This window comes from Salvelinus sp. IW2-2015, linkage group LG18 (assembly GCF_002910315.2).
Source record: "Salvelinus sp. IW2-2015 linkage group LG18, ASM291031v2, whole genome shotgun sequence".
Classification (NCBI taxonomy): domain Eukaryota; kingdom Metazoa; phylum Chordata; class Actinopteri; order Salmoniformes; family Salmonidae; genus Salvelinus; species Salvelinus sp. IW2-2015.
In genome coordinates, this window is record NC_036858.1 from 66,233,329 (window position 1) to 66,258,341 (window position 25,013).

A 25,013-nucleotide genomic window follows, 5' to 3' on the forward strand; every position below is an offset into this window, starting at 1 on the left:
TTGTGCTGGTCACTACCCGGTGTGGTCAGTGTCCGAGCACGGCCCCACAGAGTGCCTCCTGAAGAGACTACGCCCCCTTCTGGTCAAACACAAGGCCACTGCATACTTCTGTGGTCACGACCACAACCTGCAGGTTTGTGGAGGTTTGAAACTTAATTTCGCATAGTCTTCTCCTAAACCACTAGTGGTGTAACCAACTATTCTATCAACTAGAGGGTTGCTGTTCAAGGAAGGCCATATGGAAGATTGTTTACTTTAGCATGTCACTTTAGCATTCTCGATTTATTGATGGATAATGTTTAACTCCTTCGGGATCGGTGACCATTCCACGGGACGGTTGAGCTAACGTAGGCTAATGCGATTAGCAAGAGGTTGTAAGTAACAAGAACATTTCCCAGGACATAGACATATCTGAAATGGGCAGAAAGCTTACATTTTTGTTAATCTAACTGCACTGTCCAATTTACAGTAGCTATTACAGTGAAAGAATACCATGCTATTGTTTGAGAGTGCACAATTTTGAACATGAAGTTATTAATAAAAAATTAGGCACATTTGGACAGTCTTGATACAAAACTCTGAACAGAAATGCAATGGTTCATTGGATCAGTCTAAAAACTTTGCACATACACTGCTGCCATCTAATGACAAATCTAAATTGCACCTGGGCTGGAAAAATACATTATGGCCTTCTGCATTTCAAGATGAAGGTACAAAAAAAATACAGAAGTTTTTTTTCTCCTCCTTTGTATTATCTTTTACCAGGTCTATTGTGTTATATTCTCCTAATTCCTTTCACATTTTCACAGACTTCAAAGTGTTTCCTTTCAAATGGTACAAGAATATGCATATCCTTGCTTCAGGCCCTGCGCTACATGTTAGATTTGGGTATGTAATTTTAGGTGAAAATTGGGGGGGGGAAAGGGTGGATCCTTAAGAGGTTTAAGTTGCATCACGGTATCGTTCGGAATGGCAAACTGTAGAAAAATGTTCAACACGTTTAAATCTTTTCAGGTAGTGGCTCTGTTTTAAAATGTTTGAGCTCTGCCAAACATGACCCTGACTGATTTCCCCCTCTCCCTATTCTCTCCTCAGTACCTGAAGGAGTCTGGTGTGGGCTATGTAGTAAGCGGTGCGGGTAACTTCCTGGACCCAGACAGGCGTCACTGGCACCATGTCCCCAAAGACACCCTCAAGTTTTTTACAGGCCAGGCTTCTACCCTGGGAGGCTTTGTCCACGCAGAGGTCAGTCATAAATAGAATTGTCCATTCTAGTGTTTTATTGAATTGTCTTATCTGTATACTGTTTGTGTTTTTGATACTTGTAGACAGACTTTGGATGTGTCACATGGCAGACTCTTCTCAATAGTCTCTGGTCAATAGTGCACTACATGGGGAATAGGGTGCCATTTCAGACGTACATTTGCCGTTCCCTGAGGGGATCAATAAAGTTGTCTTGTATTGAAGGTAACCAAGGACAAGATGACCCTCACCTTCATCCAGGCTAAAGGGACGTCTCTGTACCGCACTGTCTTGCCACGCAGGGACATCGACGATGACCAAAATGGCAGCGACGACAAGGATTAGCCCTAGTGGAAGAGATGACGACGTAAACGGTCACAATTGACMTGTCTGTATATATGACCTAGCCCTTAAATTAAGGACTACATTGATTTATTTTACAATACTTCTACTTTAGCAGTTCAATTCTGTCYAAGTACAATTTACTCAAATGTAGTCCTTCGTAAGGGCTAGATATTGACCATGTACAATAGGTTGGATGGCTGAGGTGTGGATACAGACTGGCAGTTATTATAGCTCATGTTTGGTGGATGAGTTTTTAGAAAACAACCTTGGCATTGAGTTTGCCCGAATGTAGCATAAAGGAGAATAATGTATTTTAATAAATTAATGAAAGGATGTTTAATTCTTTTTTTAAATGTAAGATTTTTTTGTGTTCGTTTTAAAGAATAAATAACCTTTTGGATTTGTTTTCCTGTAGTTTGTACATATTGATGCCAATCTTTCAGGGCTTGCTATATTGGGCCTCAGCATTAGCCCATTACATTGAAGTTGATGGACCAAGTCATCTATTTATCCTTGTACATGCTGCCCTCTGGTGATTAGGCTATTTCACTGCACRGCTAGTTAAGAAACAGTGACGAAGCGTATTCCAGTGTCCTAAATTAATTGACTCAAAGGCCAGGCTCTGACAAGGGTTGATGACTGTAATAACTCAACTGAAGGATGTTCACGTAAGTCCAAACACCATGATCCAATTGGTCTTAGATAGTTGGACAGCTTGACGTCTGCTCCACTTCTTTTCAAACAACATTTGCTCTATTTAGATAAAATACATGCCCGTCTCTCCATGACCCCKTGGCTGTAGGGAGCAGAGGTGGTCGTGTTGAAGTTAGTGTGAGTGCTGCTGACCATGCTCTTTTTAAAGATGGTGGGTAAATGATGTCCCGCTGTCTTAAAATGGTCAGTTACTGTCCGCTTAAGGGGTGGCGCTCCCATACTGTAGGCACCAATGCATTAGCGTCTGGTCTGCTTTTATTCATTGACTGCATATGAACCAGATAAAATGAGGGAGTAGGCTGTCTCTGGTTGTGCTGCTGACCATGCACTTACGTCCATTGGTGAAGAGAGCCTCTTGGTCTGCTGCCAATAGAAGACCAATAGGGATCAGGGCTGAATGGTGTTGGCACTGTCAAGACCCACCAATAGGATTGGACCTAAACACACCGTACCAGTATTGTCCTAGGTTGATGTCAATGCATGTTGTGTGAGGTAGCCTACAATACCTTGCCAACGTCTTATCCTTGGCCACATTGCACAATCCATTTTTTATTTACCAATGTATGCATTCAAGTCATGAAGAACACTAGAAAATAAAAATTGTTAGAGTTGAAATATAAGCCAATTGTGTAGTAGCCAGGCAGGCCCGGATCATCCGGTTGCAATCGTCACGGCCTTGGCAGGTACAGTAGGGAGCTGAGCTTAGTTGACCTGAGAGCAGGACAGGGATAGAACGGGATAGGGCCAGAGACTTACTGAGAACAGGTCATGTAGCCAGATGCCTGAGTCAGTCACACCATGGAACCAGGTCCTCTTAGCATGGGGTCAAAACCTTAAAGTGGAATTCCACTCCAAAATGATACTTTGGTATTTTTTTTCATTAGTTCACTGTTGATTCAGTCCCAAAATGTTTTGCATGTCAGCAGTCAAGTTTAAATACTAAACAAGAGTTGAGTGATATTCCCCTTTCAGGGTCATGGGTAGGGTTGATTACAACATTCTGTTTCGACTAACCTGAGACTATATCGGGATGTCTGAACTGTTAATGTAATTAATGAATAGATATAATTACATATTTCTACCTGACTTTGTAGCCCTTGTTAAACACTATTAGATACTGTAGCATGTTTTTTGTACCTTTATTTAACCAGGCAAGTCAGTTAAGAACAAATTATTATTTTCAATAACAGCCTAGGAACAGTGGGTTAACTGCCTGTTCAGGGGCAGAACGACAGGTTTTTACCTTGTCAGCTCGGGGATTCGATCTTGCAACCTTTTGGTTACTAGTACAAACCTCTAACCACTAGGCTACCTGCCGCCCCTTATATTGTTATATTATATTGACACTGTAGCATGTTTACATTATTAGGTACTGTAGCACGTTTACATTAGGTACTGTTTACATTATTAGGTACTGTAGCACGTTTACATTAGGTACTGTTTACATTATTAGGTACTGTAGCATGTTTACATTATTAGGTACTGTAGCACGTTTACATTAGGTACTGTTTACATTATTAGGTACTGTAGCATGTTTACATTATTAGGTACTGTAGAATGTTTACATTGTTAGAACTGAGCATGTTTACATTATTAGGCACTGTAGCATGTTTACATTATTAGTACTGTAGAATGTTTACATTATTAGACACTGTAGCATGTTTACATTATTAGGTACTGTAGAATGTTTACATTGTTAGACACTGTAGCATGTTTACATTAGTTACTGTAGCATGCTTACATTATTAGGTACTGTAGAATGTTTACATTGTTAGACACTGTAGCATGTTTACATTATTAGATACTGTAACAGTTTACATTATTAGATACTGTAACATGTTTACATTATTAGGTACTGTAGAATGTTTACATTATTAGATACTGTAACATGTTACATATTAGGTACTGTAAGATGTTAGAATTGTTAGACACTGTAGCATGTTTACATTATTAGATACTGTAACATGTTTACATTATTAGATACTGTAGAATGTTTACATTATTAGATACTGTAGCATGTTTATTGCAACGCCATGAAACTTTGTATCTCTCCAGCATTATGTTAACTGAACTTTTGAAGACATTTCATTACCCATATAGCTGAGGATGTCAAATTGCTACACACAATGTTCCCCAAACCAGCTGTGCTTTTTGTATAATTTGGCTGTCTCCCTACAATAGTTAAATCACAGCACGACTTTGCATGCACCATCACAGGTGTAGAAAATGTGTAATCCGCCAGTTTGGCCAAACCTGCCAGTCACTACAATGTCCCAAACTGCAGGGATCGTTTATCCACTCGTCACATGTTCCAATCCGTTTTAGGATTATCCCAAAATGTCCTTTACCGCACTGGTTATACTGTATTCTCTACCTAGCAGGCCTATTCTCCCACTGTGGACTGACATCCGGGCCTGATCTTTATTGGATAACCAAGTTAAACATACATTTTCCTTGTATAAACACATTTATGAGTGGTTAAAAATCATCCAGTAAACTGTCTCTCGCACATTGACATTCTAGAAACTTTACATAAAAATTCGAGAATCAGTTCTAGAACATTCAAGTGGAACTCTAGCAGTGTCCCATTAGTCTGAGTCAGAACGACCTTTGCGGAGTCCTCATTAGTGCTGCATTAAGCCCTCTTTACCGGTGTGGAGCGATACCTACTCCCAACGCCAACGTGTCTAAACAGTGTCACTGCTGGGCTTATGCTTTTTATTAGGCCTAGATCTGCTCTTAATACGGCAGGTAGCTTCAGCCATGTGCTGACTGCCCAAGACAATGTGATATACATCACCACCCCAAGAGGTCTTGCAGGTGTCGTCTTTAATTTCTTGTCAACTTACACACATGCTCTCATATATAGTTTCCTATTAAAATGTGTACAGAGTAGTTGGTTTACATCCTCTGGTCATGGTCAAACAGTTGAGTCAAGGTTTATAATCCAACCGACAGTAACACTAATAGTTTGATAGGTTTACCCTATATGAGGTTGAGCTTTGTCCTCCAAAGCTGGGGATGAAATTAACTCAGATGAACTTCTGTTCCGTCTCCACTCCATAGTAATAGTGTGACGTTCTGCCATCCTAACTGAGCTGCCAGAGAGGAAGGAAACAGCTGTTTTAATCACCATTGGTCTCATGGTCACATCTCTGAACAGTTAGTTACCTTCCTCTCCGGCAGCTCAGTTAGGATGGCAGACTATGCCAATCTCAACCATCTCAATCAATGGTTGAGATGGGAGAACACTGTGGATGGATCCATCAAGACTAACGTGACAATACATCTCATTTCCCYTTGGTACACTAAGCTGCTGCCCTGATAAGATCATTCCATAACAGCTGTCTGTGAGGTTCTGAGCTTCTGCTTCAGATTAAACTGCTCTCTGAGTCTCTAATTCCCTGTCTGAAAAGTAATAAAAGGAGTCTGTATTAGAGAGGGCTAAGCTGCGTGTGTAATCTTCTCTCTTTAATCCCCCTCTTCTGCTCTCCCAATAAAGGAAGACAGGCACTTGAAAGACCCGCACAGATGGGATGAGCGCAGTCGGCATCAAGCGTGACGATAAAAGCTATAAAATAGCATAACAGTATCAAATCCTACATGCAATATCAGGTAACATCCAGCTTAAATAAGAATTGTTTGTTTTAAGTTGTGTAACATTATGCCTTTCTGGAAAACTGCATCAATTATGGAACATAACTAGCCACAGGAAGCAACAGGATTGAAATATACTACACTGTACTTGAATTCTACTACTGTGTGCTTACCCTCTAGTATTTGTTTGCATAAGGTAGTGTGTTTCCACTTAAAATACTGTTTAGATAGGCCTATCATCAACCTCTTCCCAGGCCACCTGTATGGGAATCACACAGACTCACCTTAACCTAACCTCACCCCTCTTAACTGAATTAATTCAACCCTACTAGTTAATTAGTAAATCAACTAAGCTAATCCTGCTGAAGCCTGGAAATAACCTTAGTATCAGGTGTTATCAAACAGAATGAATCTAATACCATATTCGCACGAACATATATTTACACAAAGTCCTCTTTTAGTTGAAGTTTTGAATGTTATCCCACACTCACTTTACCATAACTTTTGACCACAGGAGGCTGGTGAGGGGAGGAGTGCTCATAATAAATGGCTGGAATGGAGTCGATGTAATGGTAACAAAAACATGGAAACCATGTGGTTGATACCATTCCATTCATTCTGTTCAAGCCATAGTTATGAGACCGTTCTCCCCAATTAAGATGCCACCAGCTGCCTTTGCTTTTGACACCCATACTGGTAAAGAAATAATAGACCACATATATATATAGGCCTACTGAACACTCAACATTAGATTCATTATAAAGCACGCAAATGTGGCCGTTTTTCTGTGTTTATTGGTYGTTTTAATGTTTCAATGCTCGAGGAGGAAAYGTCACTAGTATGGTGGTGTCAAAGAGAGGAAGGAAGTGTGGTGACTTGGCACAAATCCGATGGAAAGTTCACAGGGGAAGTRCGGCATCCCTCTCCTTGTCCCATCGCCATTAATACACAACTGTCGMTCAATCTTAAGCTATCCCCTCAAGCTTTAAAGAGGGATGATAGGTAACGCTTCCATCACTCCGTTTCCGTCATTGCACTGCTCCCACCAACTTTGGTTTTAAATCAGATTCCCCTTTAGTTTCACCTTTAGTTAACCAGATGGTCCCATTGAGGTCAGAAGACCTCTTTGCCAAGGGAAACCTGGCCAAGTGAGGCAGTATCCCTGCCTGTTCAACWGGGGTTTCCTTGATAGGAAAGATGTGAAGAATATGTCCACTTTGGCCAACTCCAGAAAAGGTCCYTCCATATACATTAAGCTTGACGGATATCTGTAACTCTCCAACCAAGTTGGTGAAATTACAAAAGCGGCATAAAACCGTCAATCGATTGTGTGCAGTCCTACGATGTCCCGTGATTTTCTTTTCACCCGGTGAATACACAATGATGTMCCCAAAACATTKAAAAGTCTTTCTTTTGCTCCTCTGACATTTTGGGATGGAATGTGTTGAGGCTAAACAAGGAAGTTTGGTACCGTTAAAGGGATACTTCGGGATTTTGGCAATGAGGCCCTTTAACTACTTCCCCCGAGTTAGATGAACTTGTGGATACCATTTTTATGTCTCTGTGTCCAGTAAGAGTATGAAGGAAAATATAGGTAGTTTCACAAGCCAATGCTATGTGCCAATACAATGACTGGACGTCTATGGGGATCTGCTAGCATGCTACATGTTTGGTACAGCATAGAGATCTGCTAGCATGCTACAGGTTTGGTACTGAAAATGACATGAGCCATATGAATCAAATTAAGATGAACACCAGAATAACCGCTAATGGAATAGCTAACTAAATATGGTTTACCAGTACTGTATTAAAATGTACCTTTCTGACTGTAAGCCTACTGTCCTCAAAAGAACCTTTAAAATGAGTGTTATTGCACCGTGCCTTGAATGGCGGCTGATTATTCTAGACAAGACACTCATGCTAAACAATCCTCCATCTTCAGAGCAGGTGGGTCACCTTTGATAAAGTAAGTATTGCATCATCCCATGGGTGGTCCCTAGGCCTCTTGCTCTCTTTGTGGTTATTTCACCGTATCTTGTGGGTCGGTGCTTATATGTGTCCTATTTCACACATGTACAAGTGTGTGAATTGGAAAATGTGATTTTGCATATCCCACTTTCCCTGGGACACCCTCGGAGACTGGGGTCATGGCCAGAGTTGGCCATTACTAGCGACATTTCGCTCATACCGCTAGGCTACCTGCCTCCAGTGGTCGGCCTTAGGCGTCCGACTCTCTAATCTCTCGGCCAGGTAGGGAATGGCTCAACGCAGGGCTGTTGACGCTGAGCGAGTGCGGGAAGAAGGAGGGTATGTGGGTTATGACATTCAGCAGCGGGCTGGCCAGAGGGCTCCCCTCGATGGGGGTCATGGGGATGATGACGTTGTCTGTGTCCCAGACGTGGAAGGCGTTGTGGTGGGAGTTGGTCATGATGGGGGGCATGTGGGAAGGACCGCAGGGCTTCAGGTCACCATCCTTCAGGGGGTCAGGCTCCACGGGACCCAGCAGGCAGTCTGTGTGGAGAGAGAGAGAGAAGTGGGGATAGATGGTGTGATTAGTAGCATAGAAATTAATGGTGGTTAGAGATATGACTCCTTTCTCCTAGGTTTCCCCAGTTCATAAAATGTAGGCTATTATCACATCCAAATCTTTCACAGAGGCRTGCTAAACAATAGAAACACAATGGGTACAACATGTCTTCAGCAGGCAGTCTGTGGATAGAGAGAGGTGGATGGTGTGATTTACYGCCTACTTTGTACCTACTTAGGCCGATCATGCCTCAAGGAYCATAGGCTATCCACGGCTCTTCGGTGATTAGTAGGATAGAAACGAATGGMGGCCGGAATTACACAATCCCTTATATACAGTAGATTCTCCCACAAAAGCATTACATTTGCTTTAAGTCAAAATTGTTTTCCACAGAGACCTGCTAACATAAAGTCAATGGGTCAAAATTATCTTCTCTAAGAAATTCTGCAATTGCAATGATCTATTAATACTCCACTCTAGCCTACAGTGCTGATGAAGTTATACATAATCATGTGTGCAYTCAACATGTTAGTCTGAATCTCATTCCTTATCCCCTAGGTAACCCCCCTCTAACCTTTCAACTGCTGTACAGTCTMWAACCTAATAGGCTAAAACATATCTCAAATGTACAATTATCCATCAATAGATTGATACACTCCAGTGTACACTACATACAGTATGTTCTTTCTACTTAAAACTCTGATCAATATAGTACTGGAACTTTAAACTAGAACACTATTACAGTATGTGCAGGTTACCTATTAAGCTYATCACAATCTCGAGTAACATTCCTTGTCCTTAAATTCCCCCCAAGAGATTAACTATCTGCTATATTTCCAGGACCAGGTCCTTGATTTTCTTTAAAACTCTGATCTATATAGTACTGAGTACTGAGCGCAGGTAACCCGTTAGGTTAATCACAATCTCAAGTAACATCCCTTGTCCTTTTAAAGCCCCCCCCCAACTACCTGCTATGTCCAGGGCCAGGTCCTTGATGAGGTGACCGACGATAGCGTAAGCCACAGCCACCACCACGACAGCTGCCATCAGCAGATATAGCATGGATTTAGGCAGCTGGATAATGTCCCTAGGAGGAGGCTTATATTCCTTATAGAGAATATCCTCATCATTAATAAAGATTTTTATCAAATGTCCTGCTTTGTCTGTTAAGTTGAAACTTTTCACGACGTCCATGTTGGCGGTGTTCCGCTGCTTTTGTAATGCAGGATGTTTTCTGCGATGAGTTCCTTCACAACGTCACAAAGTTACTCCACAATGTCCGGGGTTGTAGGATTCTCTTATCCAAGCCTTTCAATGAGTAATGCTGCATGCAGACTTAAATACACAGAATAAGAAGTACATTAACTGACTGTGTATTCATTTCAACAAATGGACACAAAAAGCAAATGTGTGGCATATTATTCACTCAAGATCATGAAAAGAAAATGAGTCATTGATAGAGACTGATTTCAAGTACCATCTTAAACACAAATAGGCTGGGGAAAAACATAAAAACGCTCACCTTGGAATTTCAGTTATTCAATTGTAAAGTGAATGCTGTCCGCCAAAATCCTCAACTTTGATCATGTCTTCACAACCACCCGTTCTTTTATGTTTAGATTAATTGGGATATGTGATCACGCATAACCCTTTGAAAAAGTGTTCCAGTGTTGCCTAGGTGAGCAAGCAGGGGAGGTTCCTTAGCAGGAGAGCTTGATCTAGCGTAGGTCGGAGAGCACGTGCGGTGGCCACTGTCCAGGGTGCTGAAGGCGCTCTGGCAGTACCCTCTGGTAACAGCGATGAGAGAATAGCGCACCGAGACAGGATTGGCAGATTACTGTGAGAGAACAAGAAACCTTGGGTAGTCCCGCCCCCTAATCCACGCCCCCATGATCAAACCAGAGGGATCAGAACAGAAGTCAACGCAAAAGAAGGTAGTGTCGGTTGACAATCAGCTAATCTCTCGTGGACAGATGAAACGGCGAGAATCTGTCAAGGCTCACGTGGAATTGTGATTACGAGCAGCAGTAGTTCCTGGTTTTGGGTTTTGGGCATTTATTATTCACTGAAGGCGGTGCTTAAAATGGTGCAGTGATTTTAAAGCCTGTGTGCAGATGATAAAAGGTTTCCACTAGATTCCACAGCTACAAAGTCAAAATTGGCTATATTTGCTTCCTTCCTTTGCACAAAGGTAATGACTGAATCCCAAATCACCCCCTTCCCCATGCCCCTCGGCCCTCCATTTGCGTTCACACGCGCCTCTGCCATATGCACAAGTGTCCCTCAAAGCTGAGGGAGTGAAAATGATGTAGGGAGTACGGTAGGGACTAATTAGACTAGAGCTGGTACGATAAACCGAAAATGATTAACATTGACCATACCGATAACTTATCGCAGCTATTTTGCTGATAACGTTCATTATGATAAGTAGCATATACTAAAATGTGAAGTTTGAAATGAAATATGTTTGCTAATATGTGTGATTGTTAATGGGACAATGGCTACAACCATCAAACTAGTAGTAGTAGTTTAAAGGATGATAAAAAAAAACTGGTGCACATCGTTATAAACTTATTGTTCTATGTATCGTTATCGCATCAATTTAGTCAATTTTTTGCAATATGGATTTTTATCCATATTTCGCCCAGCTCTAAATTAGAACCTCCAATAACCACTTTGACCAGGCCAGCAACACCGCTGGCCTCAGAGCGAAGTGGAATCCCATAACAGGCTGACTACACCGCTCGTTGCAAAATAAATTTAGAAATCTATGTTATTCAATTATTGCACCCACACTGCTCGCTTGCGCCAACGAGTGTCTGCGTTGCCAAGGGCTAAAATAGAAGTCCGTTCTATTTCTGACGCAGATCGCGCTGCAAGTCCTGCCTCTCCCATCTCCTCATTGGTTTATAGAAGCAGGTACCCACGTGCCATCTCCACATTTGTTATACCCACGTGGGTGACTGAAAGACGAACGAAGTCAGTGGCGGTAATGCACCTAATTTATGAACGTTGCCAATCGCAATATAAAGTCAAGAGAAGAAAAGGCCTGGAAGGAGGAGAGATGACTAGAAACGATTCGGTTGACCGTTTTATGTGTGCATTAATTGGCAGAGTAGAGGACCTTGTGCATTTCAGGTAAAATAACAACTCAATGTTTATATCCCAGGACAAATTAGCTAGCAACAGCAGACAAATTAGTGCAAGCTAGCTAGCTAAACTGCCATAAATGTTTAATGCTTTTCGACCTGTCCCCAAATTAATATAATTGGTTCAGAGTTTGTTTTGATATTTTAACCTGCGTGTTGTGATCGCTTTTGGCGTGGGGGGACAAAATACGGTTATGCACGATGGCGCACGCGCGCAACCGGTTTGGGTTCCGTGTTAGGCACCGCATTATTTTTGAGTTTGCGCAATGTCACACCAAAAAATTGAGAGGTGTGCCTAATTATATGCCTTGTGCATTTGACTGCCCGATTTCTAGATTTTACATGTGTAAAATATTAAATACCTCCCAAATTAAATGTTGAACTATGGGCCTCCCGGGTGGCGCAGTGGTCTAGAGCACTGCATCGCAGTGCTAGCTGCGCCACCAGAGTCTCTGGGTTCGCGCCCAGGCTCTGTCGCAGCCGGCCGCGACCGGGAGGTCCGTGGGGCGACGCACAATTGGCTTAGCGTCGTCCGGGTTAGGGAGGGTTTGGCCGGTAGGGATATCCTTGTCTCATCGCGCTCCAGCGACTCCTGTGGCGGGCCGGGCGCAGTGCGCGCTAACCGAGGGGGGCGGGTGGCACGGTGTTTCCTCCGACACATTGGTGCGGCTGGCTTCCGGGTTGGAGGCGCGCTGTGTTAAGAAGCAGTGCGGCTTGGTTGGGTTGTGCTTCGGAGGACGCATGGCTTTCGACCTTCGTCTCTCCCGAGCCCTGACGGGAGTTGTAGCGATGAGACAAGATAGTAATTACTAGCGATTGGATACCACGAAAATTGGGGAGAAAAGGGGATACAATTATTTAAAAATATATATTATATAAAAAAAAATGTTGAACTATTTCCAAGGGTTATATCTTGTAAAACGACAGGGGGGATTTGTTAATTTGAGTTTCATGTGCATTTTTATTTTTTACAAGTGGAACATGAATTGCATCATTCAAGTCAAGAGTCTGTCTCGAATTGATGGGTTTATTTCATCCCCTCGTCACTCTCTGGAAGTCACCCTCTGAGTTATAAGCAACACATGACAACGGATAGCGGACTAAACTCCACTCCATTGTGAAAGAAGTTTATGATGACTCCACCAACAGAGTGGAGCAGAAACCAAGCTTGTGGAATCTATCCCCGCCTACATCGATTCGCCCAAGGTGAATACTTAAAAAATATATTATAATATGAAATGACTAGGTTTTACCTATGTTTGTCCTCTGTATTGTGTGTATTTCTTTGTTTGCTGAAATCCATACTTTTTCAATAAATGTCAATCAAATACAACCACCGATTTGTTTCCTTGTTGAGATTCACTTGGCACGTGCATTTTTGCTCAGTTGCCATCTTAGCAGCAATGAGCAAACAGTCAGTAGTTATTTGATTAACATTATTGAAAAAATATGGATTTCACCAAACAAAGACAGGCATGCAACTACAGAGGACAAACATAAGTACCAGGTAGGTGTTTCATATTATTATAATTTTTTATATTGACCTTGGGCATATCCAATGTAGTCTGAGCTAGATTCCACAAAGCCTGGTCTCTGCTCCACTCCGTTGGTGGAATCTACATAAACCTCCTTCACCATGGAATGGAGTCCACTAGACCAGCGGTTCCAAAACTGTGGGGTACTCAGTCCGGCTTTCAACTTACTCTGGAAAGTGTAATAGTAGTCACCTTGTCCTACACGGTTATCAAAACATCATGCCAGGGTAAGCCCGAGTGGCGCAGAGGTTTAAGGCACTGCATCTCAGTGCAAGAGGTTTCACTACAATCCCTGGTTTGAATCCAGGCTGTATCACATCTGGATGTAATTTGGAAGTCCTATAGGGTGGTGTACAATTGGCCCAGTGTTGTCCGGGGTAGGCTGTCATTGTAAATAAGAATTTGTTCTTAACTGACTTGCCTAGTTAAATAGAGGTTCAATTTAAACAAATATCAAAAATATTTAAGCCTACACAAAACACAGCCCACATTTTAAGTGTTTGGAAATAATGTAATGGTGGAAAAACGATTGGAACCATTTCCGTGTTTGACTGTCAGGTTTTATGGGTATTAGGGCTCATACTATGGAAATGGTTTTACTTCATTCACTAGAGAATTGTACTTCTAAGTAACCTAGATTAACAATCAGCAGCATTAGCAGAATTGTATAATGTCCGACTGTGGTTGTGTTAACTCAAATCAAATGTTATTTCCCTCAAATAAATAGTTGACCCTGAAAGGCTCTCAATATTGCCCCACTAGCGCTCGAGGCTAATGTTAGTTAGCTATTTTCCCGGGAAACTAACAGGCGCGCAATTTGACGTTCCATCTCAAAATCAAAGGCTTATTTTCTTTACACAACGCTTGTAGTAAGTAGCTAGCTATTTTGGAAACATTATACTCAGAGAATTGTAAAAATGTCGTACCATTATTAACTAGCTTGCAAGCCAGGATATATTACCAAAACTAGCTAGCTAACGTTAGCTTGTAAACAAGCCGCATCGTCGGTGTAAGCGAGCTACGGGTTTTAATTAATGTAACGGCAGTACTAGACAAAATGCAATAACGTAAGCTAGCCAACTAGGTAATGTTACCTGTAGAAGCAGACTTTTCAAATAGCTGTCTTCTATAAGGTTCGTCGTTTTTCATTCCAGTGCAGTTAGTAAAATGTTTCCTGTCCAACCTACTGTCACAGCTGGCTAGTTAATCTTATCCACCCACTAACGTTACCTACCTAACAGTTAGTTAACGTTAGCTGAAACAGCGACCCCCACTGTTCTGTCACGCGAAGTGCATTGCCATTGTACCTCTAGAATATAAGGCGAAAATCTGAACATTCACATTTATTTCTCATATGTAATCTGAAGATCTGCAAATGGATGCCTTTTTCTTTGACAAGCTGCCTTCCACCTCACAATCAACTCCTAAACCCAGACATGAGACTTCCCAGGTACAGCTATTGATTGACCTTTTCTGACATTATATATCTAGTTACAGTAGATAGTTAAATCCGATTTACATCGTTGTTCTAATAGTTCCGCTGTATGTTCTTGTGATTGCAGAGATGTATCCTGCCCCCAGATGGACCCTGATGAAGGTCTTGGCACTGACCACGACTCAACCAGTGAGAGATCTTCATCCATGAGCACGGATGAGAGTCAGGAACACCAGATAAGGTATTTAAGTCCCTAGTCAAGACTCTTTATTTTTTCGTGAATAGTTCAAGTCCTACTCCGGTCTCCGTTTCAGCTCATTTATCGCGCGATTTGGAGACACACATAGTAAAGGAAGAACTCAACGGAAAGTCACGTCATCTGTGGAAAGTCAACCAATGCGTTCATGTTGATTTAAGATGAATGAAATAAATGTACTTTCTTGCTTTAAGTTCCAGGATAGATGACATTGGCAAGAAGGTCCAGGACCTGGTTGGGAAGATAAACGACAGCCGCACCATGGACCAGACGATTATGGACAACTTTCAGGACAAGCTAGTGGAAAAGGTATGTACAGTGGGGCAAAAAAGTATTTAGTCAGCCACCAATGTGCAAGTTGGCTCCTCTGTCCTCCACTCGTTACCGTATTAATGGCACCTGTTTGAACTTGTTATCAGTATAAAAGACACCTGTCCACAACCTCAAACAGTCACACTCCAAACTCCACTATGGCCAAGACCAAAGAGCTGTCAAAGGACACCAGAAACAAATTGTAGACCTGCACCAGGCTGGGAAGACTGAATTTGCAATAGCTAAGCAGCTTGGTTGAAGAAATCAACTGTGGGAGCAATTATTAGGAAATGGAAGACATACAAGACCACTGATAATCTCCCTCGATCTGGGGCTCCACGCAAGATCTCACCCCGTGGGGTCAAAATGATCACAAGAACGGTGAGCAAAATCCCAGAACCACACAGGGGGACCTAGTGAATGACCTGCAGAGAGCTGGGACCAAAGTAACAAAGCCTACCATCAGTAACACACTACGCACCAGGGACTCAAATCCTGCAGTGCCAGACGTGTCCAGGCCCGTCTGAAGTTTGCTAGAGAGCATTTGGATGATCCAGAAGAAGATTGGGAGAATGTCAGATAAACCAAAATAGAACTTTTTGGTAAAAACTCAACTCGTCGTGTTTGGAGGACAAAGAATGCTGAGTTGCATCCAAAGAACACCATACCTACTGTGAAGCATGGGGGTGGAAACATCATGCTTTGGGGCTGTTTTTCTGCAAAGGGACCAGGACGACTGATCCGTGTAAAGGAAAGAATGAATGGGGCCATGTATCGTGAGATTTTGAGTGAAAACCTCCTTCCATCAGCAAGGGCATTGAAGATGAAATGTGGCTGGGTCTTTCAGCATGACAATGATCCCAAACACACCGCCCGGGCAACGAAGGAGTGGCTTCGTAAGAAGCATTTCAAGGCTCTGGAGTGGCCTAGCCAGTCTCCAGATCTCAACCCCATAGAAAATCTTTGGAGGGAATTGAAAGTCTGTGTTGCCCAGCAACAGCCCCAAAACATCACTGCTCTAGAGGAGATCTGCATGGAGGAATGGGCCAAAAACCAGCAACAGTGTATGAAAACCTTGTGAAGACTTACAGAAAACGTTTGACCTCTGTCATTGCCAACAAAGGTATATAACAAAGTATTGAGATAAACTTTTGTTATTGACCAAATACTTATTTCCACCATAATTTGCAAATAAATTCATAAAAAATCCTACAATGTGATTTTCAGGATTTTTTTTCTCATTTTGTCTGTCATAGTTGAAGTGTACCTATGACGAAAATTACAGGCCTCTCTCATCTTTTAAGTGGGAGAACTTGCACAATTGGTGGCTGACTAAATACTTTTTTGCCCCACTGTAGCTAACTGCCAATATCACGGTTTATCAAACCACATTTTATTGGTCGTGTACACATATTTAACAGGTGTTATTGCGGTGTAGCAAAATGCTTATGTTCCTAGCTCCAACCGTGCAGTAATACCTAACAATACAAGCAAATCCCAAATATAAAAAAGGAATTAAGAAATATAAAAATATTAGAACGAGCAATGTCAGAGTCCAGAATAAAAATATATGATGGTGTGTAAAGGCATTATGGACAGTATATGAATAGAAAAGGTGTACAGCAGTAGTTATATAGGAAAAGCCTTGACTAGAATACAGTATATACATATGAAGTGGGTAAAACAGTATGTAAACATTAAAGTGACCAGTGTTCAATGACTATGTACATAGGGCATAGTTATCACACCAGTTGCTCAACAATTCAAAATGTACTTTCCCAATGTGTATTTACTTCAGAAACCAAATATATGTATATGTATGATATTATATGTATATGTATAAATGATATGTTATATTTGTTGGCCATTGTGTTGTACTACATTGTCATAGACTGTCCAACAGTTTCTTATAGCGTACTCTACATACTATTCCATGTCAATGCTCTCCATCAGGTGGGTGAGATCTGCGGGCAGATGAAGGAGCACATGTACACTGCCTATGAGGAAAACAGCCATGCCATGCAGGCCACGCTCCAGGAGCTGACTCTGGTGCTGGAGAAGCTGCAGTAGGCTCAACACTGAGCTACACGCCGTCTCCCAGGCCCTGGCAGGACTCAACAGGGGCCTGACTCTGCACCGGAGTACTGAGTACTACACTAAAGGGTTACAAAGGGGTTCTTTGGCTGTCCCCATAGGAGAACCCTTCTTGGTTCCAGGTAGTATCCTTTTGGTTCCATAAAGAACCCTTTACAAAAATGGTTGTCCTGTGGGGACAGCCGAAGAACCCTTTAGGAACCCTTTTGTCTAAGTGTAGTTTGACAGCCATTGATGACGCCACTGTACTGTGCCAGCCCCGTGCGGTGGTTGGTTATAGTATAACTGTGCTGGTTCAAGTGTTAACTAGCTGATTAAATATACCTGCTCTGCAGTTTTAAGTCTGGTGCTTTTGTAAGTGCTGTTTTGGTTAATAAACCTGAGTGTGTTGTTACAAAGCCATGGTCGCTTCTTTGTCATTTCAGTTAGTGTATTGCGTGTCAATGGCTTTTTTGACCAGATAATGTGAAATAATGAGAGAAAAAAATCATTTGCAAATGAGTCCTAATCCTATGACTATTTCGATACGGCAGATCATTGAATTGGACATTCTCTGTCCCAAAAAGGGCACTTTTAGGTCAGCCGTCGGTATCACAATTACGAAATTATACAATTCATAATTTCAAAATATGCTTTATGTACAGTTCATTTCTTTCACCTAGAAATAAATCAAATAGACCAGTTGTGAACAAATCTCTAAAGATACACATACATACTGTACAACCTCTCACCCATTAAGTTAACTTATTCCATAACACATTTCTAATCTATACAGATCCCTTATCAACATGCTACATACCATTGTGACATCCCTTCGTAGTAGGAGACTGAAGCTACTGTATCAACATTCAAGCTGACATTGTATTTTCAATCGTCGATTGATTGAGTACAGGTACATAAGCAAAACAAAACCGGTCATATTTGGACCCGGTGTTTCTTTCAGGTTGACTTTTACTTTAATATACTCTCACCAAACAGAGGCACTTGGGGATGGAAGTCCATCAGCAGTCAGGCACACACCCTCAGTGATTACTTCTCAGAAGACAAATAAGATGGGTAGCTCAAGGCTTTCCCAGTCTACTTTAAGTCCGTTATTCAGTCCGTTGTAATAGGAGACTAGAGGAGCGTTTACTTCTCAACAGTGAATGACTGCAGTCCAGTTATGGCTCGGCCCAGGATCAAGGCATGGATGTCATGGGTACCTAGAAGAACAAGCAAACACAACGGCATTGTGGGTTGATTATTTGATAAGAGAAATGTGCAAGTGAGGCTAAACTTTTGATTTAAATTACATTAGATATTGTAGGGATATATAATACATACATACTGAGCGCACAGGAGGTTGGTGGCATCTTAATTGGGGAGGATGGGCTCGTGGTAATGGCTGGAGCTGTATAAGTGGAATGGTATCAAATACATCAAACACAGTTTCCATGTGTTTGATGCCATTCCATTTACTCCGTTCCAGACATTATTATGAACCGTCCTTCTCTCAGCAGCCTCCACTGACTGAGAATTATACCACAAAACCAACAAGTAACTGTAACACTTAATTTGTACACTACTGACCTCTGCTGGTCATCCAGTCTCATTGTCTCTCTCCAATCCAGACTACTTCTGCTCATGTTCCAATCACCTGTTCTTCTATCCAACCTTTCCATCCTTTAAATACCATATTCAATCAATCTTCTCCTCACCTTCGTATGTGTTGACGGCCTCCAGGTTCATGACGTGTCTGATAATGTGGTACTCGTCTGCGATGCCGTTGCCTCCCAACATGTCTCGGGCCTGCCTGGCGATGTCCAGGGACTTCCCACAGCTGTTCCTCTTCAGCATGGAGATCATCTCAGGGGCCGCTCTGAGGGAGGGAAGACAGACAGGATAGAGGTCAGTGTTTAATATAATGAAGAAAGATGGACACATACAGTACACACACAGAGATAGTCTCTCTTCACATATTCAAAATGAAACTAGTACACAGACCAATGCATAAACACTCACTGCAGTCTCTCCTCACATCCAAAAGCAAACATTTCGCCACTCAGTAGGGACTCCACTCACTTCTTGTCGTCGATGAGTCTGCTAGGGCCAGACAGGACTGCAGGCCGATGGTGATCTCTTTCAGCATGTCAGCCATCTTCTTCTGCATCAGCTGGTTCCTGGCCAGGGGCACGCCAAACTGGATCCTGAATGGACCAAAACAAAAGGAACGAATCTGATGTCAGCAACATATAATAGGGTCTTAAAATGCTGAAAGAAGAGCCAGGATGGCAGCTTGACTCCCTTCAATACTCTTTACTACTGAGCTAACGTCTTCCTGAACAAGCTACTTCATCCGTTCATACCAAAAAGTGCTCTGAATTAATAGAGTTGATGACATAATGAGTAGGGAGGGAGATGTTTACCTGTTCAGTGTGTACTGGCGGGCAGCGTGGAAGCAGAACTCGGCAGCACCCAGAGCTCCCCAGGCGATACCGTAGCGGCGTTATTCAGGCAGCCGAAGGGACCCTGACCAGAAATGAGACATATACAGTATGTTCAGTTCAATATATTATATTTTAACAGAACACCTTTTCTTCATCTTTAGAGAACTGACTTTGTTTTCTAGATCACATCTCAAGAGTTCTCTAAACATACAGTATCTCGGCCAGCAACTTTGATTCAGTCAGAATTGTTCCGATAGTAAATCATTCCATTTACAGTATTTCTAAACAGCATTATGTGTTTGAGTCCAACAGTTAGGCTTACTCACAGCCAGTCCAGAGACGTTGGGCAACATATTCTCTTGGGGCACCTCCACCTCGTCCATCAGGATCATGCCCGTGGCCGACGCCCGCAGAGAGAACTTGCCCTCGATCTTAGGCGTTGCCAGGCCCTTCATGCCGCGCTCCAGGATGAAACCTCTGATCCTGCCATCCTCACACTTGGCCCAGACCACCGCAATGTCCGCCACGGGTGAGTTGGTGATCCTGGGGGATAGGGGAGAGAATGCGCTAAGTTAGTTACCCATAGTGAGAGTTAGGGTATTATAAGTTCAACTACATCATATGCGAGGGTAAGGGCATATAATATGGTGGGGACACAGGCAGGGAAAAGCTAAAGGGCCAACTATAAGAGCTCATAATTATGGCCCTGAGTTTTAATACAAGGGCAATGGGGTTACTGCTTGCATTACGAAACACATAATAGATTAGTAACAGTGCCAACAGTCTGGCGTGGGCTTTGCCAACAACTGGTGTAAGGTTACTGCATCTATATATGGATGGCTATGCATGAAGCTGTGCATGAGGTCCCTCTCATAATGTTCTTTCCAAAATGAGACAGTCACACGTACATCTAACCTTTATGTCATGCCATCTAAAGTTCCCACAGTGGAGACAACAAACATTGTGGAAGTACTGTTTGTTACACCTGCATTTTTCAGCAGCTGTCACGACTTCCGCCGAAGTCGGTCCATCTCCTTGTTCGGGCGGCGTTCGGTGGTCGACGTCACTGGTCTTCTAGCTATTGCCGCTCCACCTTTCATTTTCCATTTGCTTTGTCTTGTTTTCCCGCACATCTGGTTCACATTCCCTCATCAGACTAAATGTATATTACCCTCTGTTTCCCCCATGTCTGTGTGTGGAATTGTTCTTTGTTTAGGGTGTTACACTACAGGCTGGCTTGCGCTAGGTTTGTTTCAAACCTAGGTTTGTTTAATCCAGTTCATGTTACCGTGGTTGTGCTTTGTGCTGCCTCGCCTGTGCCTTTGGGCCAGGGTGTATATTAAAGTTCTCCTGTTATCACCCATCTCTGCTCTCCTGCGCCTGACTTCCCGGCAGCCAGTCACTCACCCCGTTACAGCAGCCATATAACTGAAGGGATATGTCTCCTCATTGGGACATTTTATAGTTGACTCATAACTACTCTACCTACCTAGCCTGGTCTTTCAAAGAAGTGAACTAAAGCGGAAGCAGACTTGTATGGTAACCCAGACTAGAACCTACCCAGTCAGACATACATGCGGACTGGTCAGATAGATAGACTGGTACCCAGGTTAGAAGAACCTTACCATGTCTTGGCTCCGCTGATGGTGAAGGTGCTACTGGAGGGGTTGTACTTGGCCTTGGTCTCCATGCCCGCGGGGTCACTGCCGTGGTTGGGCTCAGTCAGGCCGAAACAGCCCAAGATCTCCCCACGAGCTGCAGCATTACACAGAGAGYGATGGGATTATGAAGAGGCCTTATCTAACTGGACTATGAGCTCTGCTTCAGTCTGCATTAGTTTCATTCTCAATTTCACACCACATTTACTTTGTACAACAACTTAGACTTTTGTCTATGTGCCAATATTAACTATGTGTAAACACCTGTTGTTTGTTCATCTACGTTATTTTTTTTCATACTTATGAACTGAAACCCAACATAGTTTCTGAACCTAAAATTGTTGATACTGACCGAACCAAGCATTTATTGAGGACATTGATATCGATAATAACGATAAGTAGCCTTTACTAGAGGAATGTGAAGTTTGAAATGAAGTAAGTCTGCTAATATGGGCTATTGCTAATGGGACAATTGATAGCTGAGTGAGTGTGGGTTTTTCCTTTCTTCAATCGATAGCTACAACATCTAAAGTAGTAGTCGTTTTAAGGGTAATGTAAAAAAGTAACTGGCGCACATTAATGTTATGAATTTATCGTTCAATTTATCGTTATCGTGATACTTCAGTCAATTTATCAGGATATGGATTTTTTTCCATATCGCCCAGCTCTAGTTTCTATACTATGTGTAATTTTACTATGGAATATATAGTAGTTATTGCTTACCTAGCCTGGGTAGCCACTTCTCCTTCTGTTCCTCTGTGCCGTAGGCGTTGATGGGGTGCATCACCAGRGAGGACTGGACACTCATGACTGATCGYTAGCCACTGTCCACCCTCTCCACCTCCCTGGCAATGAGCCCGTAGGCCACYTAGCTGGTGCCGGCACAACCATAACCTGGGTGAAGAAGAGACAATGTAACAGGAAGAAGAGGAAGAAGGACAATTAGTGGACTAATCGAGTTGAGCATGAAGATTGAATATGAACACATCAATAACAGAATGATGCATGTTTCATATGTTATTTACCTTGGATGGTTGGCCCCAAGACACCCAGCTCTCCCATCTCTGAGACAATCTCACGATGGAAATCTGTGGGGGGGAACAAACAAACAGAAAGTGAGCATGAATAAATAGTTTACAGAGAAGTTCATTGTGCAACATGAGAAGTCTTCTCTCCAGGAATAGCACCTCAGCCTGTGTTTACATTTGTGTCTGTTGGCCAAATGTCAGTGCTGACATTCGTGTCCGCTGGCCATTTGTCAGTGCCTCAGCTTGTCGCTGTTGGCCATGACCATACCTCAGCCTGTGTCTGTGCTTACACACTGTGCCAGTGCTTACGTTCGTGTCTGTTGGCCATGACCATGCCTCAGCCTGTGTCTGTGCTTACACACTGTGCCAGTGCTTACGTTCGTGTCTGTTGGCCATGACCATACCTCAGCCTGTGTCTGTGCTTACACACTGTGCCAGTGCTTACGTTCGTGTCTGTTGGCCATGACCATGCCTCAGCCTGTGTCTGTGCTTACACACTGTGCCAGTGCTTACGTTCGTGTCTGTTGGCCATGATGATGCGTGGCATTAGTTTCTCCTGGCAGTAGGTCCTGAAAGAGTCTCTGATCATCACCTCCTCCTCTGTCAGCAGGCCGTCCAGCTCCAGGGCGTCACGCCAGTTAAACTGCACCTTGGCTGTAGAGGGCCATGGGAATTAGAASATGAGACGACACAAACATGGTGATGTCATACTGTCCACCACCACGTTTCATAATATACTACACCATGTCTGTATGTGTAGCCAGTGGCATCTAGCGGTTAAGTTTACATATGTAATACATTGGTAATGTACACATGATACGGTTTGTCCAATACTGTAGCTTTACGAGTTTAACTTGTATAAATGACTTACGTGCTTTTACTGTCTTCTTGGCGACCACTTCGGCTTCTGAAAGAGTCAACGGCACAATAAGTCATCAACCAAACCAACAAAAAAGCAACAATACATTCTAGACACTTAAAAATGTCACTTTAATACAATCCCATTCTATGTTATTATATGCTCACATGTAAACTCACCGTTTTGTGCTCGTGAAGCTGCTGCTGTGCCCTGTGCCTGGGAGGCTGAGACTGCAGCACATTTCTTAGCGTTGGAGAGCAAACAAGTCACAGCACCTCTGAGAGCCATGGTACACAGTCTGAAAGAGATTACAACACAGGACACATTTAATGGTACACTAAGGAGAGTAAAGATTATACATTTACAAAACATGATATTATCATATTATCAAGTGAATGATTTATTTTGAGAAAAATGTATGACATTTAAAACAATGTGATGGTCAAAAATCACATTTGAAGCATTTTAGTGACAATACTGTAACATACTGTACCAATAATGGCAGTTATAATCAAAAGGGAAAAAATCCTATGGTACAGATTCTTGTTTCAATATCATTTTCCTTGTGTTCCATAGCTCTATTTGAACGAATAAGGTAAGAAATGTCATGTTTTATGGTAGCTGTCCTTCATTACACAAGCCTGTTACAAAACATTGTATAACACATGTTGAACAGCAGGTAAAAAAAAAAAAACGTTCTAAACAGAGGCAGTAAAAACAAGTCTTCCTCCGCAACATTGTAACATTGCAGTGAGGAACTTCATGCACAACATAGTATCATTACTGTACCTGTTCTTGTCTGATAATTATTTCCGATGATCTGAAAACGTCGGATGATGATGGCCTTATCTCATGCAATGCTGGTTGTTTTGTAATCGCTGGGGTGTGACGTCAAATGGCTGCGTGGGGACAGTTTTCTCCATCATAAGCGAGTCAAGCCAATAGAGACGACACCTGTGAAGTAGAAGATTATGCAACAGTTCGTTATGAAACTTTGATTTTGTTAACCTTGAATTAAAGCATAAAAACAAATGCATATATATTTGCATTATAAAACTATTTAGAGTGTAATGATTCATAAAGTTATGTGTGGGTTAAATACTTTTTGTCATAGATTTTTCTTTTTGGACCTTTTTCCAAAAGTGAAGAATGCCACACTCAAAATGGCGCTAATGTATAGCCATCTGACCGAGGGCATGTCGTGGGCGTTGGCACACTTCCTTCCCATCTCATTGGCTGTGAGTATATAAATGCTGCGTTCAAATGCTAGTCGGAACTAGGAATTTTTTGATTTGCCAATTCGTTAAATATGTTCGTCATATGCCGCATTCAAAACAACTGGGAACTCGGAAATCTCCGACTTCAGTGTGGTCAAGACAACTGGAAACTCGGAAAAAACGAGCTCCGACTGGGAAATATTATTTTGAACGGTCATCCAACTCGGAATACCAACTCGGGAACTCGGGTCTAGAGGGCCGACTTTCCGATTTGAAGATCACTGACGTCATAATTTGATCTCGTATATTTCCGAGTTCCCWGTTGTCATGAATGCACCACTAGATTGTAAAAAATAGGTCCAGGTGGCAAATGGCCAAATGGCCATGTGCTTCTGAAGACTAGGTTCAAAATACTGTATCTTAAACCAAGCCCGAAGAGACCACAATTGTATAGGAGTGTAGTATTAAAAGTATTATGCAATTATAGTGTTTATTTACCATAACCATACACATATTTGTTAAAAAACAAAACAAAAAACATATTTGTTGAACGTTTTCAATTAAACATTGAGAAGTGAAATGTAGGCTTTATATTAGGTAGTGGTGGAAAAAGTACACA

At 42.3% G+C, this 25,013-nt stretch overlaps 2 protein-coding genes and 1 pseudogene across 5 annotated transcripts; 1 reads left to right on the forward strand and 2 right to left on the reverse strand.

Moving 5' to 3' along the window:
• Nucleotides 1–6,675: 6,675 nt before the first annotated feature.
• On the reverse strand, nt 6,676–14,435 carry LOC139029186 (uncharacterized). Of its 4 annotated transcripts, none has more exons than XM_070448660.1 (4): nt 14,204–14,431; nt 9,948–10,212; nt 9,394–9,760; nt 6,676–8,409 (listed from the first exon to the last, which is right to left on the reverse strand). In XM_070448660.1, exons 3-4 carry the CDS (start codon nt 9,617–9,619, stop codon nt 8,117–8,119), a joined length of 519 nt encoding a protein of 172 aa, XP_070304761.1. In that variant the 5' UTR covers nt 9,620–9,760; nt 9,948–10,212; nt 14,204–14,431; the 3' UTR covers nt 6,676–8,116. The 4 variants fall into 4 exon arrangements, 3 of the variants coding, with proteins under 3 accessions (XP_070304761.1, XP_070304760.1, XP_070304762.1); XM_070448659.1 differs by having other exon boundaries at nt 9,948–10,262; XR_011481483.1 differs by lacking the exon at nt 9,394–9,760 and having other exon boundaries at nt 9,948–10,262; nt 14,204–14,435.
• Nucleotides 14,436–14,677: 242 nt separating this feature from the next.
• On the forward strand, nt 14,678–17,197 carry LOC139029258 (synaptonemal complex central element protein 2-like). Its single transcript, XM_070448744.1, has 3 exons — nt 14,678–14,785; nt 14,995–15,109; nt 17,066–17,197. The coding sequence occupies exons 1-3, from the start codon at nt 14,691–14,693 to the stop codon at nt 17,180–17,182; spliced, it is 327 nt and encodes a 108-aa protein (XP_070304845.1). The 5' UTR covers nt 14,678–14,690; the 3' UTR covers nt 17,183–17,197.
• A 622-nt stretch (nt 17,198–17,819) lies between these two features.
• On the reverse strand, nt 17,820–24,142 carry LOC111977367 (glutaryl-CoA dehydrogenase, mitochondrial-like; annotated as a pseudogene).
• Between the last annotated feature and the right edge of the window lie 871 nt (nt 24,143–25,013).

Excerpts from the sequence above, each read along its gene's own strand:
- LOC139029186 (XM_070448661.1), bottom strand. The coding sequence starts at position 9,619 with ATGGACGTCGTGAAAAGTTTCAACTTAACAGACAAAGCAGGACATTTG. Across the intron at positions 8,410-9,393 it reads CCTGGCCCTGGACATAGCAG|ACTGCCTGCTGGGTCCCGTG; the intron begins GTAGTTGGGGGG and ends CTCTCCACACAG.
- LOC139029258 (XM_070448744.1), top strand. The coding sequence starts at position 14,691 with ATGGACCCTGATGAAGGTCTTGGCACTGACCACGACTCAACCAGTGAG. Across the intron at positions 14,786-14,994 it reads AGTCAGGAACACCAGATAAG|TTCCAGGATAGATGACATTG; the intron begins GTATTTAAGTCC and ends TCTTGCTTTAAG. Across the intron at positions 15,110-17,065 it reads AGGACAAGCTAGTGGAAAAG|GTGGGTGAGATCTGCGGGCA; the intron begins GTATGTACAGTG and ends GCTCTCCATCAG.